This window comes from Sinohyriopsis cumingii, chromosome 14, assembly GCF_028554795.1.
Source record: "Sinohyriopsis cumingii isolate HCF-2022 chromosome 14, ASM2855479v2, whole genome shotgun sequence".
Lineage (NCBI taxonomy): Eukaryota > Metazoa > Mollusca > Bivalvia > Unionida > Unionidae > Sinohyriopsis > Sinohyriopsis cumingii.
Genome location: NC_142974.1, coordinates 12693254 through 12710711, shown reverse-complemented (window position 1 = coordinate 12710711; position 17458 = coordinate 12693254). Strand labels below are relative to the sequence as shown.

The following is a 17458-nucleotide window of genomic DNA, read 5'->3' as shown; positions in this document are numbered from 1 at the left end:
TGCCATTTTTGAATGCTAATAACTCACTTCCGTCACTATATTTTCTGAAAAAAAGCTTACATGGTAGCTAAAAGAAATTTCTTCAAGGAAAATAGTTTCAATTATATATATATATATATATATATATATATATATATATATATATATATATATATATATATATATATATATAAAGTGCAGCTTGTGTAATTAAGATTCATTTAAAATTAACAGTATAGCGATAGGATTTCTTTAGGGTTGACCTTTTTAAAGTAATACGGTTTTGTTGTTGGTAGTGCTTGAAAAATATAACATTGAGCAAAGAAAGTAAAATTTGTACGCAAAGGTATACCATCCCATAGTTTATTATTTTTTTAAAATACATTTTTCGATTAATGTTAATATCTGAAATCTGATCATACGATAAGTGTACCCGAGGATGCATTTTATATGCTGAATTGTATCCGGGATAGAAAAGCTGAGGGTGTAAAAATTCAGTGACACAAGTTCGAGATTGACGTGTCTTCCGTATCTGGCATTTTGTTTTGTAAAAATCCATTTCAGCCCGGATTATTATGGCCATTGACGCTAATAACAACGGTATGATTTTGTCATAGGGCATATTGTTGCTTAATTATTGGTGAAAACTGAATATTTGGATGTCAATGGATGCTGTAATCAGTGAGTCAACTAACGAACGACAGGAATGCCCTATCTGTTTGGATGTATATATCAGCCCCCGCCAGCTACCATGTTTACATTCTTTCTGTGAACACTGTCTTCAGGACTATATAGCAGACAAGGCTAGTCGTACAGGTCAGGAATTCGAAGAGTTTATGTGTCCGGTATGTAGAGAAGTAGCAAGGCCTGCAAAGAAAGATAAACCAGTCGGAGAATGGGCTTCTTTATTCTCACGGAGTCCCATTTCATTGGTCTCTGAATTGAAAGCGAAAGTAGAGCCGACATGCAACATCTGCCCTCGCACGTCTAAACCTGCAACGAAATTTTGTGTTAGGTGCGAAGAGTTTATGTGTGATGACTGTTATCTATGTCATCAAAAAATGAAAATTAGTAGAAACCATACGATGGTTACCGTGGAGGAAATCATGAACGATCCAAAAAATCGTTTAAAATTTGCAGCGGGATTAGGCTGTCCAGAACACGATAATAAAGATATAGAATTTTACTGCAAGAGTCACGAGGCTGCATGTTGTGGAACGTGTTCATTTCTTCATCACAAAACCTGTAATGAGGTTCTAGAACTCAAAACAAATCTTAACGATTTACTGAAAGAAATGAATCCTCAAAAAATTATGGAAGGAATGAGTCAGCTGCAGGATCATCTCAGAACGTTCATTGAGATAAATGAGTCAAACATTTGCATACTGGAGACAGATGTGAAGAATATCGCTTCAAAGATCGTGGAAATCAGAAAAAAAATTATCGCTTTGCTGGATGATATTCAGGAAAAGGTCAAAAGTGAAGGACAAAAAATTTACAAAGAGGAAATGATGAAAAAGCAAAAACAAAATGACCAATGTCGGTCATTGATAAATGCCATAAGAAATTCCCATGCTCTTCTACGGATGGTAAGTCAGCATGGGACTGACACACAAAAGTTTCTGGTGACCAGCAAATCAATGAAGCAGATTCAGTCTTACAATGATCAAATTCGGGAAGAGTTTGAAAGAGTAGATTGCACCAAAATAAGTCTGGAGCTCAATAGTAATATGGCAGCGATACTTTCACAAGATATAAAAGGTATGATTACGATTGCATGTAAAGAGGAGGCAGAGGACCTGCATTGCACCAGCATTGCCAGACCTCTTAGGTTACGTACAGTAGAATTTTCAAGAATTATTGATGTTCAAGATCACGGTGGCAAAGATCCAGCCTACCATGGTATCATCCAGTTACCTGGGGGAGACACACTACTTGCAGACTATAATAGCAAGACATGCTGCTTGCATGATTCATTCTTTAACTTCGTCACATGCTATACCTTGATGGATAAGCCATATGACGTATGTTTGGTAGACGACTGTGAACTTGCCGTTACGATGCCTTTTCAGAACACAATCCAGTTTTTGTCCATCAGGGGCCGTTCCATTATAGAAACAGGGACGATTAAAACCCCATTTGTATGTTACAGCGTGGATGCTGTCAGCAGAGACGAGATCGTTGTTTCAGGTCTCTGTAACAGCATGTTTTCTAGTAACAGGTGCTACTGGAGCCGCACTACAAGAGAGGGGAAAAAGAAGTTTCACCATGAATTTGACTGTCTTTCAGCAGGTCAGGTTTATATCGCACTTGACAGTTCCAAGTCACGTGTCTACATTTCCGTTGGTGGCAGCCACTCTGTATACTGTTTTGGTCTGAGTGATGGAAGACAGTATTTTATTTATACCTCTGATAATCTGAAGTATCCACTGGGTATAGCAGTAGACAGGGAGAACAATGTCTATGTCGTGGGTTATACATCTAATAACATCCATAAAATGTCACCAGATGGCATTACAATCCAGGTCATTACTTCCGGGGTTCCTGAACATCCAAACAGGATTTCCTTTAATCGTAACAAAGATCAGTTCATGATCACGAATCAAGGTCATAAGAAAAGAACTCTCTTATTATTGGTGCACAAATAATAAATATCTTTCTTGACGACGGACATAAGAATCGTTCTTTCGGATAAAAGAACATTTGTATGGGATAGATTTTACGGAACTGTTTACATCGTGTATACATAAAACAGGATAAGTTTTCAGTCATCTGCCTTGTTGTAATAGTGAACATTTCTACGCGGAGTCAAATTCTTTCAGTGTTTTTCAAAAACTTCCTAATACTTTTAAGAGGGAAAACGCTTTCAGCTGATATGTAAAGCAAATAGAGGCTAACTATTTGTCTTGAATTCTTTCAACTGTTACCATAGAGATAACAGTATTATTAAAGAAAAGTGTCTAAATTTATGGAATCTTGATTTGGTACTGTATGCTTAAGCTGATTTAACTTGTGTTCCATTAAGCAACTCTACATGTTTTACATTTCTTTGAAAACTATGTAGAGAATTAGCATTTTCTTCCTGAATTGAATAGTTAATATACATTTCATAATATTAAAACAAACAAAACACTTATAAGCAGGCATAACCGAGGTTGCTTCACGTGTTAAAATACTGCTTCAATCTTTGTTCGCTTACAATTTATATTTCCTTTACGCGAAAGTATCGTTATGAATCAAGTTTATGATGGTTCTACGTGTAGAAATACGATGTCGTACTTAATGAGCACGTGTCCCAAGACAGACGGGCTTATGTCCAATAATTTAAAATTGAGAAAACAATAACTTTACATTTTGCATAACTGTTTCTGAATGTTTCGGATTTGAGATTTGAGCTTCAGTTTAGCTCAGATGAAGAAGAGTACTTTTATTTTTGTTTTACATATTTGTTTTCTTCACATTTACAAATACGCTATGCCTAAGAGAGCAAATAAATACTTCAACATACCGTGTGTTCAGATTAGGTGAGTAAGCAGAGTGAATCGACAAAATGTAACGGATATCGAGCTTGAAACACTTTGAATGCCTTGTTTCATTTTTAACATCTCTCACAAAGTCTTTTTATTTTCTAAAACAAAAATAAATCGTCCATGTTCGTATGAATCTTGCCTTTGCTGAAATGTATTAGATTGTAGTTTGTGTGATGATCAGTTTGTCTTATGGCTTGAAAACGCAATATGTGTGCAGCGTGTATCGTATACTTGTAGGTGATTTATAAATACTGGTAAAATGCCAGTAAATGTCACAAACACTGGTAATCGTTACACCTAAAAATTCTGACATTTACTGGCATGACATCACTATAAGATTTGAAAACGTGGGTTTTAAATTAAGAAATTTTATGGAGATCTCCATTTAAATATGGGCAGAACTGGTGGATAATGTCTTGAGTTATTGCACTTGATTAACTTGAAAGAGGGTGAATTAAGCTTGCAATAAGTTAAAATGTCATCCTATTTTTTATATCATTCAAATTTGCTGTAAACCTCTATCTTTAAAAAAATCTCACCTGAAACCGATCAGTGTATTATGTCGGTTTTTGTCTCAACTGTCTGTGTTTATTAGGTTTGTGTTGGGGAGGTTTCTACCTTCTGAATTTTTATTTTTATTTTTATTTTCACCTTCTTGAACAGTGGTACAAGAGCATTGCTACACTATCTTGACGGAGGAGTCTTGCCAAAGATGGACTCAAAGATATATTTCACAATTTCAAAACAAAACTATTGCAACACAAACTAATTTATTGCTTACAGCATTTACAAATTTGATTGCTGGACAATGAATTAACTTATCGAAATATATAAATTAAAATTACTAGATTAGTCCGGACCGCTCCGGTGACCTAGTGGTTAGAGCGTCCGCCTCGGATGCGGGAGGTAGCAGTTTAAACCCCGGCCGAGTCATGGCAAGGAATTATAAGAATGGTACTAACCACTGCCTCGCTAGGCATTCAGCATTAAGAGGTTAGTCTTAGGACTGGTCGGCCTGATGTCAGGATAAAGTGACCGGATGGGTCATCATGCTACATGTCTGCGGCATGATGCCCCAGTGCTAGATATCACTATAAACTGCCACACGACAGACATCATAGCGATATGACTGACAAATTGTTAAAGCTACGTTAAAAAATCCAAAATCACACACACACACACACACACACACACACACACACCAGTCGGACTATGACTACAATTAATACAATCAAGTATAAAATCATTTACGCATATTAAATAATGGCACAAGTTACATTGTACTAAATTAAAAAAATTGCAGACAGGTGAAAAAATATTTCAGGAGGGTAAGATAAAAGCTTCACTATTGCCAGATGGAGATTGTGCCTATTTTGTGACAGTGGGATGAGAAAAAAGAGCACTCAACGTTAGTTGTGTAGCAAAATAGCATACACAATAAATAAAATGTTATTGTTTTGATTTCAAACACTATGAAAAATATATATCAGTACCTTGGAAAATACGCAGTTTTACATATTACTTTTCGTAATGATAACATCGAATCAGTAGTTTCGGCTATGAAAGTAAACAAGTAAACATGAACGCTGACATAGCATGCAAGTTATATTTGAATGACTTGTTAAACCTACCCCCCCCCCCCATTGTTTTCTGGAAAATTGTGCAGGCAGCTATGCTCTGTGCACTAAAATGTTTTATTTTTTTACTTTTTCAGCCTCAAAACCCTTATTTTCCCACCTTCGAAATATATATAAAAATAACATCACACTACCCTCTCAAAATAAATTTTAAAAGTATACCCTACCATCCGTCAGAAATATTTTACGATCCAGAGAAATCCTGGACACGAAAATATCAGGGGCATGTCCTATGTGGCAAGTTCGAGAAGAAAATAACGTGGATACAAAAAATCCTAGAGAAATAGTTATCATTCTCTCTGGGCAATTTGCGTTTTATTGACATCTTGTAGTTCATGAATGCTTCACTAACGTAGCTGATCAAGAACGCAAAAGGATTTAAATATAATGCAGAATAATTTGCTGTTGACAACCTTAGTTTCATAATGCGCAAGAGTATTTATCCATACGACTACACGACGTTGTGGCAAAAATTTAATGACACCGCACTGTCAGCAAGAGAAGATTTCTATAGCAAGTAAGATGCTGCAGATATTTCTGGTAAAGACTACGCCCAGGCGTTAGCTGTTTGGGACAAATTTGGTGATAAAAAATCTTGGTGAGGATCATGATTTCTATTTGAAATCATGTGTGCTGCTGCTGGTAGATGTGCTTGAAACGTCGCGTGATCTCTGCATGTGGTATTTCAGCTTAGATCCTGCTTGGCATAATTCCTGCCAGTGCAGAATTGGACGCTTCACTCAGAATAACAGAAATGCATAGAGATGCTTACTGATATCGACATGCAAACTTTTATTGGTAAAGGAATCCGCGGTGTGATTCATGTCATAACAAAGCGACACGCTTCAGTAAAAAATAAATACCTGCCAAGATAAGACGAAACGCGTAAAACAAAGTACAGTAGGTATTTGGGTGATAATAATTTAGATGGCTAGTTCTTACCGCAGAGGCTGATTGTGGGCGATAATTCCCTGATGTCGGCAGAAATTTAGGAGAAAAATTATCACGTTGCGATGATGACGTAAGATACCTTCTCATGGTAGATTTGGAACAAACAGCCGAGCTACATAATGCTCATAGCTGATTATCCGCTCGCACCAAAAAGTATGATAGTAGACGACACAATGCTAAGTCTGCATCATACAGCGCTCAAGAAAATACTTAGTGTCGGCAATTTCAGGGTCTGAAAACTTATCCTTCATATTCTTGATAAAATGCGCTATTTAATCCGCTACAAATGTCAGTGAGAGAGAGAGAGACAGACAGACAGACAGACATACAGCCTAGTCTAAGAACTGAGGCTGATGAAAATGTACCTCGTAGTATTAATTTCAACACAGCTAAGCAAGTGGCTGTGACAAACGCGTTTTAGTGTTTTAGAGTCAGTACAGAATTAGTCAATGATAAAGTGCGACGTGAAGTCGCCGCCTTCGTCTGAATGAAGAATTTTGAGCAACATATTTAATGGCCATCCATTGTAAAAATTCTCATCCAAAATCAAATAAACCTTTCTACGTTGAATTCGTCGTGATCTAGTTCTCTAAGTCCCTTAAGTATGTTTTTGTTGTTATTGTAGGGTTTAACGCCATTTTTCAGCACACGCTAGGCCATACATGGCGGCCAGTATTATTGGTGGAGGAAGAACCAGGGAAAACCCCGGAAAGAACCACCGACCCTCGAGAAGCTACTGGCAAGCTTTCTCACATACCCACATTAGCCGAATTCGAGACTCGAACCCTCGCAGTCAGAGGTGAGATGGCAGTGATCCGTAACGGAGAGCGCTTTAGACCACTCGGCCACTCGCCACCCCCTCCCCCACCCCCTTAAGTATGACTTTCATTACAATACATTCAGGAAGACATATGGAATCAGGCCAAGCTCTTGCTTACATACAAGGGTACACATTGCTATGAAATCAGGATGGAAAAATGTCTACGATGATATATTTGAGATTTGGGATATGTTTGATATTTATGGGTGGTGCCCTAGCGATAAAGAAAGCATTCCACTCAGCAAGTAATATGACTCAAGCAATAAGAATATTATTATATATTCCTTTTGCTGTTCAACGTAAGACTGAACATTAAAGATACAAATAACTTTCTGTTGGATTCCAAAGTAACTACACAACCGTAGTTCAATAAATACACAGTATCTGTATTCATGTGCACATAGCACCGCCCAGCGACCTTTGAACTTGATGGAGTATCACGCGCTCAGCCATTTACTGAAATTTGAAATTTAAGGTCATATTGTGAATGACAGAGCCTAGAAACAACTTTTCTCGTTGGACTGGGATGGAGGGATTTTGTCGTCTTACTGTCGATCTAACTAAATTATGCTGTTCTTTTTCTGATGGACTGAATTTATTAGATGACTCAATTCCGCACGATGTACATGTAGTACGGGGAATTTTCTTAATGCAGCTGCACATCTGTTTCGGTTCTGTCATTGATAAACATTTTCTTCAAAAGGCAAGGTGAGAAAATTGCAAAGCAGCTGCGGTGTTACAGGCCATTTCGCCAGGGGAAATAAAGACTTTTAGTCGTCTTGGCTTATTGGTCCTGAGGCTCTTGCTTTGCTGCCTAAACCCGCCTTCTTCAGTTGCCTTTGTTTCTCTGATTTAGCTCTTGGACTGACTTCTCCGAGGGAGATGGGATAACCCTTGACTTTGATATGCCTTTCTGTGCTATTTTAATGGACCTACCGAAATAAATGTTAAATTCATTTTAAGCTCTTTATGGTCGGGGTAGGGGTAGGGTATGGAAGTACAAGTATATAATATAGACTCAGGAAGGGACGGATGAACAGACATATATTTAATTAACATATATGCATAGACAGACATATACTGACTACATAATGCAATAAGAATAATAGAAAGGAATATATATATATATATATATATATATATATATATATATATATATATATATATATATATATATATATATAATTTAAATTTTACAGAATGAGTTTCGACTGAGAATAATCATTAGTGTCGTCCGACATTTTTACATTTATTAATTTTAGAACAGTAATTTTGATATGCAATTTATAGCCATGATTTTGCTTATGTGCCGTCAAACCAAAACAGACATTTAGCTCTCAAAACATGTAGAGACATACATTTAAGACGACGCCACTCTTCACATGTAAAGTTAGCAAGGGATTGTTTTGTAAATTGTACCATGGCAAATTTCTGAACTTAAGGAAAACAAAACTTTTTCAGATGCTGTTGTTAATAATTAAATATTTCTATATTTGTGCAGATAAGGTGTTTCGGGCTTGTTTTTCGTTTCTTATAAAGGACTTAAACACATTATATCTGGACTCAGAATACCATTAGTGAGCTAGGAAGTAGAGCTAGTCATCCACGGCAGCTTGTTTTTGCATTACTTCTGTGCTGTATTTTTAATTAATTTTATGTTAATCAGGTCAATGTAGCATCACTTTGTGCATCCAAACTGTCCCTAAATTACATGTGCTTAAATCTCACTTGCCAATTGAATTACTCCATTAAACGTTGTGTTGCACGAATATGGCATTTGAATTTATAACAGTCTATGGTATGGCTTCTTAATTAGGTGTACAAGTGATTCAAGTTGGTAGGGATTAATTTAAATACACTGCCTCTACAGATGATGCAAGAGCTGATGTATTCAAAGATTGCTTGAAACATACATATTTGTAATTATTCAAGTAGCGTTATGATTAAAAAATATTACATTGTGATATAAATATGGACTAGTCTCTCTCCGTGAATATAAAATCCATACATCAGTGTAAAGTACCACTCCAGTACCAACCTACAATCCCCTAAGCCATGTATCTTCATTAGTACTTATGGCGTTAAGATCCATCATTATTAAGAGTCACGTTTTACGGCGTCAGTTTTTCAGCGTCAGAAGTGCGTATGTTCGTTAGCATATGTTATCGTCATTTTCTCCTAATTCACATGCAGCATGTTCGTGCTAGACATATAGTACAGTAGCAGTCAGTGTTCAGGGCCGTCGTGCGATCTATCTATCTATGTATCTATTTGTCTGTCGGTTTATCTATCTATCTATCTATATATATATATATATATATATATATATATATATATATATATATATATATATATATATATAGAGAGAGAGAGAGAGAGAGAGAGAGAGAGAGAGAGAGAGAGAGATAGATAGATATATAGATATATCAGCCTTCAGTGCGTATGAACTTTTTTTAATTTATCTTATGATTAGCAAATGTTCAACCCTGAATATCTATTACTAGATAAGAAGGCTCATATTTCTCAAAATCTGACATGTTTTCAACATTCGGTGTCCAAGGTCAAATTTTATATTTGAGATATTTATACTTGTATGGTTTATATTTGTGATATTTATACTTATATGGTTTATGTTTGAGATATTTATACTTATATGGTTTATGTTTGTGATATTTATGCTTATATGGTTTATGTTTGAGATATTTATACTTATATAGTTTATATGTTTGAGATATTTATACTTATATGGCTAATATTTGTGATATTTATACTTATATGGTTTATATTTGAGATATTTATACTTATATGGTTTATGTTTGAGATATTTATACTTATATGGTTTATTTTTGTGATATTTATACTTATATGGTTTATGTTTGAGATATTTATACTTATATGGTTTATATTTGTGATATTTATACTTATATGGTTTATATTTGAGATATGTATACTTATATGGTTTATGTTTGAGATATTTATACTTATATGGTTTATGTTTGAGATATTTATACTTATATGGTTTATGTTTGAGATATTTATACTTATATAGATTATATGTTTGAGATATTTATACTTATATGGTTTATGTTTGAGATATTTATACTTATATGGTTTATGTTTGTGATATTTATACTTATATGGTTTATGTTTGAGATATTTATACTTCTATTGTTTATATTTGTGATATTTATACTTATATGGTTTATGTTTGAGATATTTATACCTATATGATATGGTTTATGTTTGAGATATTTATACTCATATGGTTTATATTTGTGATATTTATACTTATATGGTTTATATTTGAGATTGAAACAAAAAGTCTTAATACAATTTAGTAAAACTCGGCACATGGGATAAAAATCTGGTATCTAAGATTTAGATATAAAGTTCAAATGTTATTACAAAGATTATAATGAAACACATCAGCTGTGAATACAATGCTTCAGAGATAATATAATATTTCTTGATTCAAAATCGTTTGCTCGCTTGTTTAGCTCGAAAATATTCTGGAAACGTTTGGTGATGATTTGGTATATTGCGATACATCAGCATTAAAAGATAAAAAAAAAAATTAAATCTGAGTTAAACACTTTGCTCAAAGATACACCATGGAGGTCGTCTTGGTCTGGTCTGAGTAAGACAAACTAATCAGTGAAGCTTCCCCGAGAGAGAAAGAGAGAGATCGATCCTAATAAATTATCCGACCAGAATTATTAATCAATTCAGATAGATGGATATAACTCGGCTGTGGGCAGAGAAAAAGAGAACAGAATACAAGCATACAATCTGCCAGATAGATGATTCGTTGATTAAGCCGACTGACTAAGTCACAAGTTCTATCTAGTTTTCTTTTACGTTATAGTCGCCTCTACGCTAGAATCTGGATCGGTTACTAGGTAATCCGGTTCAATTTGTACATTGTCCGTCCGTGTTCCATTTTATGTAGGTTAATTTCAACCCTGACGATAATACACGTAGGCAGGTGCAATTTAGGACGATAGTATATGTACGACTGATTGTAACGTAGACAGCTGATTGAAAGTGTTTAATATAGCCACAGTTTACAATGGCTACTTCAACCGGGAATGTTTCATCTAACGACAACCATGGTTGCCCGATTTGTCTTGACGTGTTTACATCCCCACGTCAGCTCCACTGTTTGCATTCTTTTTGTGAACAATGTCTTCAGGACTATATAACAAAGAAAGCCAGTGCTACGATGGGTAAATTTGAGGAGGTTTTGTGTCCCATATGTAGTGCAATATCCAGACCAGAAAAGAAAGATAAACCCGTCGGAGAATGGGCTTCTGTATTCCCCAAAAGCCCCATTTCAATGGTGGTGGAACCAAAAGAGAAAGTTGAGCGACTGTGTGACATATGTTCATCGCGAAAGTCGTCTAACCTTGCGGCTAACGTATGCATCGTTTGTGAAGAGGCAATGTGTGATGACTGTTCCTTTGCACACCATACAATGAAAATGAGCAGAAATCACAAGATGGTAAGTGTTGAAGAACTTGAAGTTAACCCTCAATATCGCATGAGATTCGCAAAGGGATTTGGGTGTACAGCACACCAGGATAAGGAAATCGAATTTTATTGTAAGATTCACGAGGCTGCCTGTTGTGGCACATGCTCATTTCTTTTCCATAAAAAATGCAAGGAAGTTCTAGAACTAAAGGCAAATCTTACGGATTTACTGAAAGAAATGAATTCACTGAAAATTATGGAAGAATTGATAGAGCTAGAGGGCTATCTTACTGAATTCACAGAGATGAACGAGAAAAACACTGGCATTCTCGAGTCACAGGTAAATTGCCTTACCTCGCAGATATGCGAAATCAGAAAGAAAATAAATTCTAAACTTGATGATTTGGAGAAAACAGTTAAAGTCGAAGGAAACAGAATTTACAAAGAGGAGATGATCAGGAAACAGGAACAAAATCATCAATGTCAATCACTGATAAATGCCATTAGACACTCCCGTGCTCTTCTAGAGGCGGCCAACAGACTTGGGACAGACACACAGAAGTTTTTGGTAACCAGGAAGACTATAAAACAGCTTGCATCTTACAGTGAACAGATTCGAGAGACATTTGAAGTAGTCGATTCCATTAAAATAATTTTGGAATTGGATAGTCACTTTAAAGCTGTACTCTCACAAGATGGAAAAGGGCTCATGCAGATTGTATGCAAAGAGGAGAGCAAGATGCTGTCAAGTAAACACAACATTATACCACTTCGAGAACGTATGGTGGAGCTGTCGAGAGTTATAAATGTTGACCATCAAGGTGGTTGTGTTACCGGTGTTGCTCAATTACAAGGCGGAGAAATAGTTATTGCTGACTATAGTGAAAGTATTTGCTGTCTATATGATCCATCATACAGTTTAATTAAAGTGCATTACTTGCCTGATTGGCCATTAGATGAAATGGACATGGCGCCACAGGACATGTGCCTAACTGACGATAATGAAGTTGCCGTGACGATGGATTGGGAAGGTATAGTTAAATTTCTGTCCATCAAAGACCACAACTTTCACGACGCAGGAGAGGTAAGAACCAGGTATCCATGTAATGGTGTGGCTGCTGTCAGCAACAGGGAAGTCGTTGTATCTGGTCATTGTGGTAGCATGTATGATAGTAGTAACATGTGTTACTGGAGCATTATCTCTAAAGATGGTAAGGAGAAGTTTCATCATGAATTCGAATGTCCGAGTACAACGGAGGCTTACATTGCTCTGAATACATCAAAGTCACGTGTCTACATATCTGTTAGTGGCGGACATGCTGTGTACTGTTTTGGCCTGATGGATGGATGCCAGTATTTAGTCTACACCGCTAACGACCTAACCTATCCACTTGGTGTATCAGTCGACAGAGACAACAATGTATATGTCGTGGGATATGAGTCTCACAACATCCATAAACTGTCACCAGATGGCGTTATCCTTCAGGTGATTTCCTCTGGAGTTCCTAGAAATCCCAGCAGAATTTCCTTCAGTGTGAATCGGGACCAGTTTTTTCTCACAAATGATTCAGAATGTAATGATCTTCACTACTTTATACACAAGTAATGTGTCATTTTGCGAAATAATTTTGCAACATATTACGTAAAAATACCTGATATAAATAACATTTAAACTTTTATAGACAGAAGTATATGGATTTGCAGGAAAAATCATGGATATGATTAAATATTCGCAAACGACATGTTAATTAATGGAATGAAAGCAAAGAAGAAATACAACCATTATATCATTATATTATTTTTTGCAAATGTACGATGTGAGTATTTGTTAACAGCTGTTTAATATTGAACAAAAATTCAGCGGTACTCTTACAAGCATGAAGAGAGAGAGTGAGAGAGAGAGAGATTATTTTTGCAGCATCTTAAAATGAATCCAGACAACTTTATTCTTGCAAAATATTCAGAATCAAAAATCCTTCACTATTTTATACGCAAGTAATACGTCTTTTTATGAAGGGTTTTGCAATGGGTGACGCAATAAGTACCAAATATAGAAAATAACATTCTCCTTTCATATGCATGCTAGCAAATGAATGAATGAGAAATGTTAAGATGGGTTTCTAGCTGAATAACGGATATTTGTTAATATATGCTAACTGACAGGCTCGGGATTGATTTATGAAATGAAAACAAAATATCGTAATCAGTTATTGTGTATACGTACGAAGTGATTACTTTTTAAAGAAAGATTTTCTGCTGTATCATGGCCTTGACACAGGTAAATATTAGACGCAAAGCCATCCTCGAGATTTCCTGAATTACTTTCAACGAAAAGGAAATATGGAATCTAGCTTGATATTATCATAGGTCTTATTAGAGTATCGTGTTGACATGTATTTTCATAATTACCATCTTGCCATTGTCTACTATACCTATCTAAATATCTGTATATTTATATATGTGTGCATACATGGGACAAGTATTCACACACATTAAATATATCTTTGTATTCACTTCGTATATATTAAATCTGTTCTATTCTTATATATGAAAAGCATATTATCCATGTTTGTTAACCAACAGAAATATCATATACGTAGAATATGTTTAAAGACGAAAACTTGTTTTCTATGTGTACCATTGCCATAAACATATACGAGTCACATGTTAAATATCCATAATTCCATTTTTTTATATAAATGAAACGAATTTTCCGTAATATAATTGGCTGTAAACGGTCACGTGATACTAATCTGGAAATTTTTACACATCGATACATTCTGGGACTACTTTCGGTTTTTGTACTGTTTGCAATATAAATAAACATTGCAGACACGTCATTGTAAAAAGTTTGTTTCATCTTTCAAATTTTGTATTCAGCAAATAAATATAAATTATACCATTTTTATACTTATGCAAATATTCTTTGATTGAAATGCATTGTTTACAATTTGGTGTTCGTCTGCTACATAGTCGCGCAAAATGGCCGAATGCGGTGATTTTTCACTGCATATTTCTGCGGAGGTTTTTGAACAATTCGATGACAAGGATTTAAAAGAAATAAAAGCAGCGATTGAAGCAGATGAATATGGATTTGACGATAGTGTAATGTATGTTACAAACGCTGAAAATGAAACAGAACAACAGAGATTGATAAATTCTCTCACACAGCACCCCATGACCTCAGTCACCCTAGCCATACACAACATAACAAAAATAGCGTGGGAACTGGACCAGTCAGTTTTGAGGTGCTGTAAACCAGTAATCGATAAATCATCTGGGGAGGACTTAAAAGCTAATGAACTAAATCAATACTCATATGCTACTAAACGAAACACAAAATGGGGTATTGGCGCTTTCAATTGTAATTTTTTAATACTTTTCTATTTTAATTTTGTTTGCTTGTTTTAAAAACGTGAAACGTGTGTGGATGTTGGTGGTTTGGTGAATATGACCACTTACACAATAATAAAAACAAATATGTATGAAACCATTAGGCATATTAGTAGTTAATGGGGATCTTATAGGGTCTATGGGATTTATCATTACAAACACCCTTGGGAACATATAGGGTCTATGTAAATTTAACATGGAGAAAAATCGTGGGAACATATAGGGTCTATGGGAATTAACATGGCCAAAAACCCTGGGACAATATAGGGTCTATGTAAATTTAACATGGTCAAAAACCCTTGGGACTGTATAGGGTCTATGTAAAATTGAAACAGGGAGGGTCTCTATTTTTTTTTAAAAAAAATAAAAAAATAAAAAATAAAAAAAGGGGTAGGCAATTCAAAGACTATCTCTTTTCGAGAAATATGGCTGGCCCTGAAAAGGGCCTTTGGGTTTTCTTCTTCTTCTAATTTCTTCTTTTCCTCCACCAAGTTCTTATTTTATCTCCTACACTCTTCTTCTCTTTCTTTTTTTTCTTCTCCTCCTCTTCTTTCTTCTTCTTCTCTTCCTCCTCTTCTTTCTTCCTCTTTTCATTTTCTTCTTCTTTTTCAATTTTTTCGTTCCAATTGCGTATTCTTATTCTTTCCTCTTCATCCTCCTTCTCCTCCTTGATCTCTTTCATGACACCACTAATCTTGTCCTTTGCTTTCCTTAAGTTATTAATTTCCATCTTCACACGATGGGGACTATAGGAATAATGGTCTTCAACCAGTCTTAATAGCATCTGTTCCATTATTCCTAAGTTGTCTAAAACGTCTTGCAAGGTTTGAATTTTGTCGATTTGGTTTGACGCCATCTTCTTTTTATTCTTTGCAGAATGGTTTGAACAACGAACACTGTGGGTTCTTATAGTGAAAGCGCGGACGTGATGGAAAACATCCCCCTAAAAAACATAAAATGGATCTTACCTAGATCATGACCCAACAACGCGCGGACGTGAAGGAAAACATCCCCACTTTTCTCATTTCATATAATATAACCCTAACTATACTCTCCACATACGCTAAGAAACAATAAAGAAACCCATAATCTACTATTCACACAAACTTACTTTATTAGTTACTAACACAAACACACAATCACATACACTTCCACTATTAATAAAGAGTTAGTGTTTATTTTCACACTACTCTACCTACACACATTGGCAAATCGATCGTTATTTCTTTTCTAGAGTATTGGGTAGCCCTGAAAAGGGCTGTTTTGTTTGGAACTTCATGGACACCTGGTTAATGGTGGCACCTTCCAGGCCTGGCGCCACATACACATCTTATCCCCCAGTTACTTTTTACCTTTTGGGGGCAAAGAGCAGAGGCAGGATATGTCGCTTCAGAATCCCAATTTTCGCTCTCTGGGATTTTGAAATTTTTTCTTCTCTCCTTTTCCTCCTCCTCTTCTTTGTTTCTTCTTTCCTCTTTATATCTTCTTTCTTCTTCTTCTTTATATCTTCTCTCCTCCTCTTCTTTGTTTCTTCTTTCCTCCTCTCTTATCCTTCCCTCCTCGACAATGGCTTCCGCGGCCAGTTCATTTAATATGCGCCTGGCATATTCCAGATGCACATGAAGCTCCAACAGTTTCTCAAGTCTCGTGTTCATTCTTCTGGCTGTGTTGATCAATCAACAAGGGTAGCTGGACTGCCGAACGAGTTTCAATTTATACTGAAAGCGCGGACGTGAAGGAAAACATCCCCCTAATAACATAAAATTCATCTTACCCAAATCATGACCAAAAAAACAACAACGCGCGGACCTAAAAGAAACACTCACTTACTTTTTATGCTACCCATCACTATTTTAAAATTTTTTTATAAATCACTTCAATAGACTATCCACATACACAAATCAATTCAATCTAACTCCAAATATACACCTCAAACACTAAGAAAAGATATCATTTTAATCTACTATCCACACCAACTTACTTGAGCTCTTACAAACACAAACACACCAACACATACCCTCACATTTTTAAAAAGAGTTAGTGTTTATTTTCACACTACTCTACCTACACACATTGGCAAATCGATCGTTACTTCTTTTCTAGAGTATTGGGGTAGCCCTGAAAGGGGCTGTTTTTTTTGTTGTTTGCTATGGCATTCTTTTTTAGTTTCTAAGAATGCGATGTCCTCTGAGGATAGACTTTCTGGCGATAGGTCTGCTTCTTCGGAAAGAGAAGAAGAACTCTTTGGTGTCGATACGACAATCGACAAAGCCTCTGTCAGCTTCAGGTTGTTGCTGCTGTTGCTGTTGTTGCTGCTGTTGCTGCTGTCTCTGAAGTCTGTACTTCTCTGTCCATTCTTCTTTCTCCCTGTTCACTTCTTCTCTGAAGAGCTCTTCTATCAGGTCTTAGTGATTTTTAACATTCTCACATTCTCTATTTCTTCTGGCTTCGGTATCAGACTGTGTCTGACCCTATGCAAATTCACGTAGGCTTCGTTGAGCTTAGCTAGTTTGGAGCACATCTTCTTAGGAGGATGAGTCGACAATGGATGGCTAGACTGGAAACAACCCCGGTTATTATAGTGAAAGCGCGGACGTGAAGGAAAACATCCCCACACGATTTTCGATTCGCAACGTTCAGTGATTGTCATGAGAGGGATAGTAAGAAATGAAAGAGCA

General features: G+C 35.9%; 2 protein-coding genes across 2 annotated transcripts; both read left to right on the top strand.

Annotated features, from left to right (window-relative positions):
• The first annotated feature begins 485 nt into the window (after positions 1 to 485).
• Positions 486 to 3642, top strand: LOC149783267 (uncharacterized). The gene has a single exon (XM_089931497.1). It carries the CDS (start codon positions 639 to 641, stop codon positions 2625 to 2627), a length of 1989 nt encoding a protein of 662 aa, XP_089787623.1. The 5' UTR covers positions 486 to 638; the 3' UTR covers positions 2628 to 3642.
• Positions 3643 to 11139: 7497 nt separating this feature from the next.
• On the top strand, positions 11140 to 12993 carry LOC149783266 (uncharacterized). The gene has a single exon (XM_089933360.1). It carries the CDS (start codon positions 11140 to 11142, stop codon positions 12991 to 12993), a length of 1854 nt encoding a protein of 617 aa, XP_089789486.1.
• The last annotated feature ends 4465 nt before the right edge of the window (positions 12994 to 17458 follow it).

Coding starts and splice junctions, on each gene's coding strand:
- LOC149783267 (XM_089931497.1), top strand. CDS start 639: ATGTCAATGGATGCTGTAATCAGTGAGTCAACTAACGAACGACAGGAA.
- LOC149783266 (XM_089933360.1), top strand. CDS start 11,140: ATGGGTAAATTTGAGGAGGTTTTGTGTCCCATATGTAGTGCAATATCC.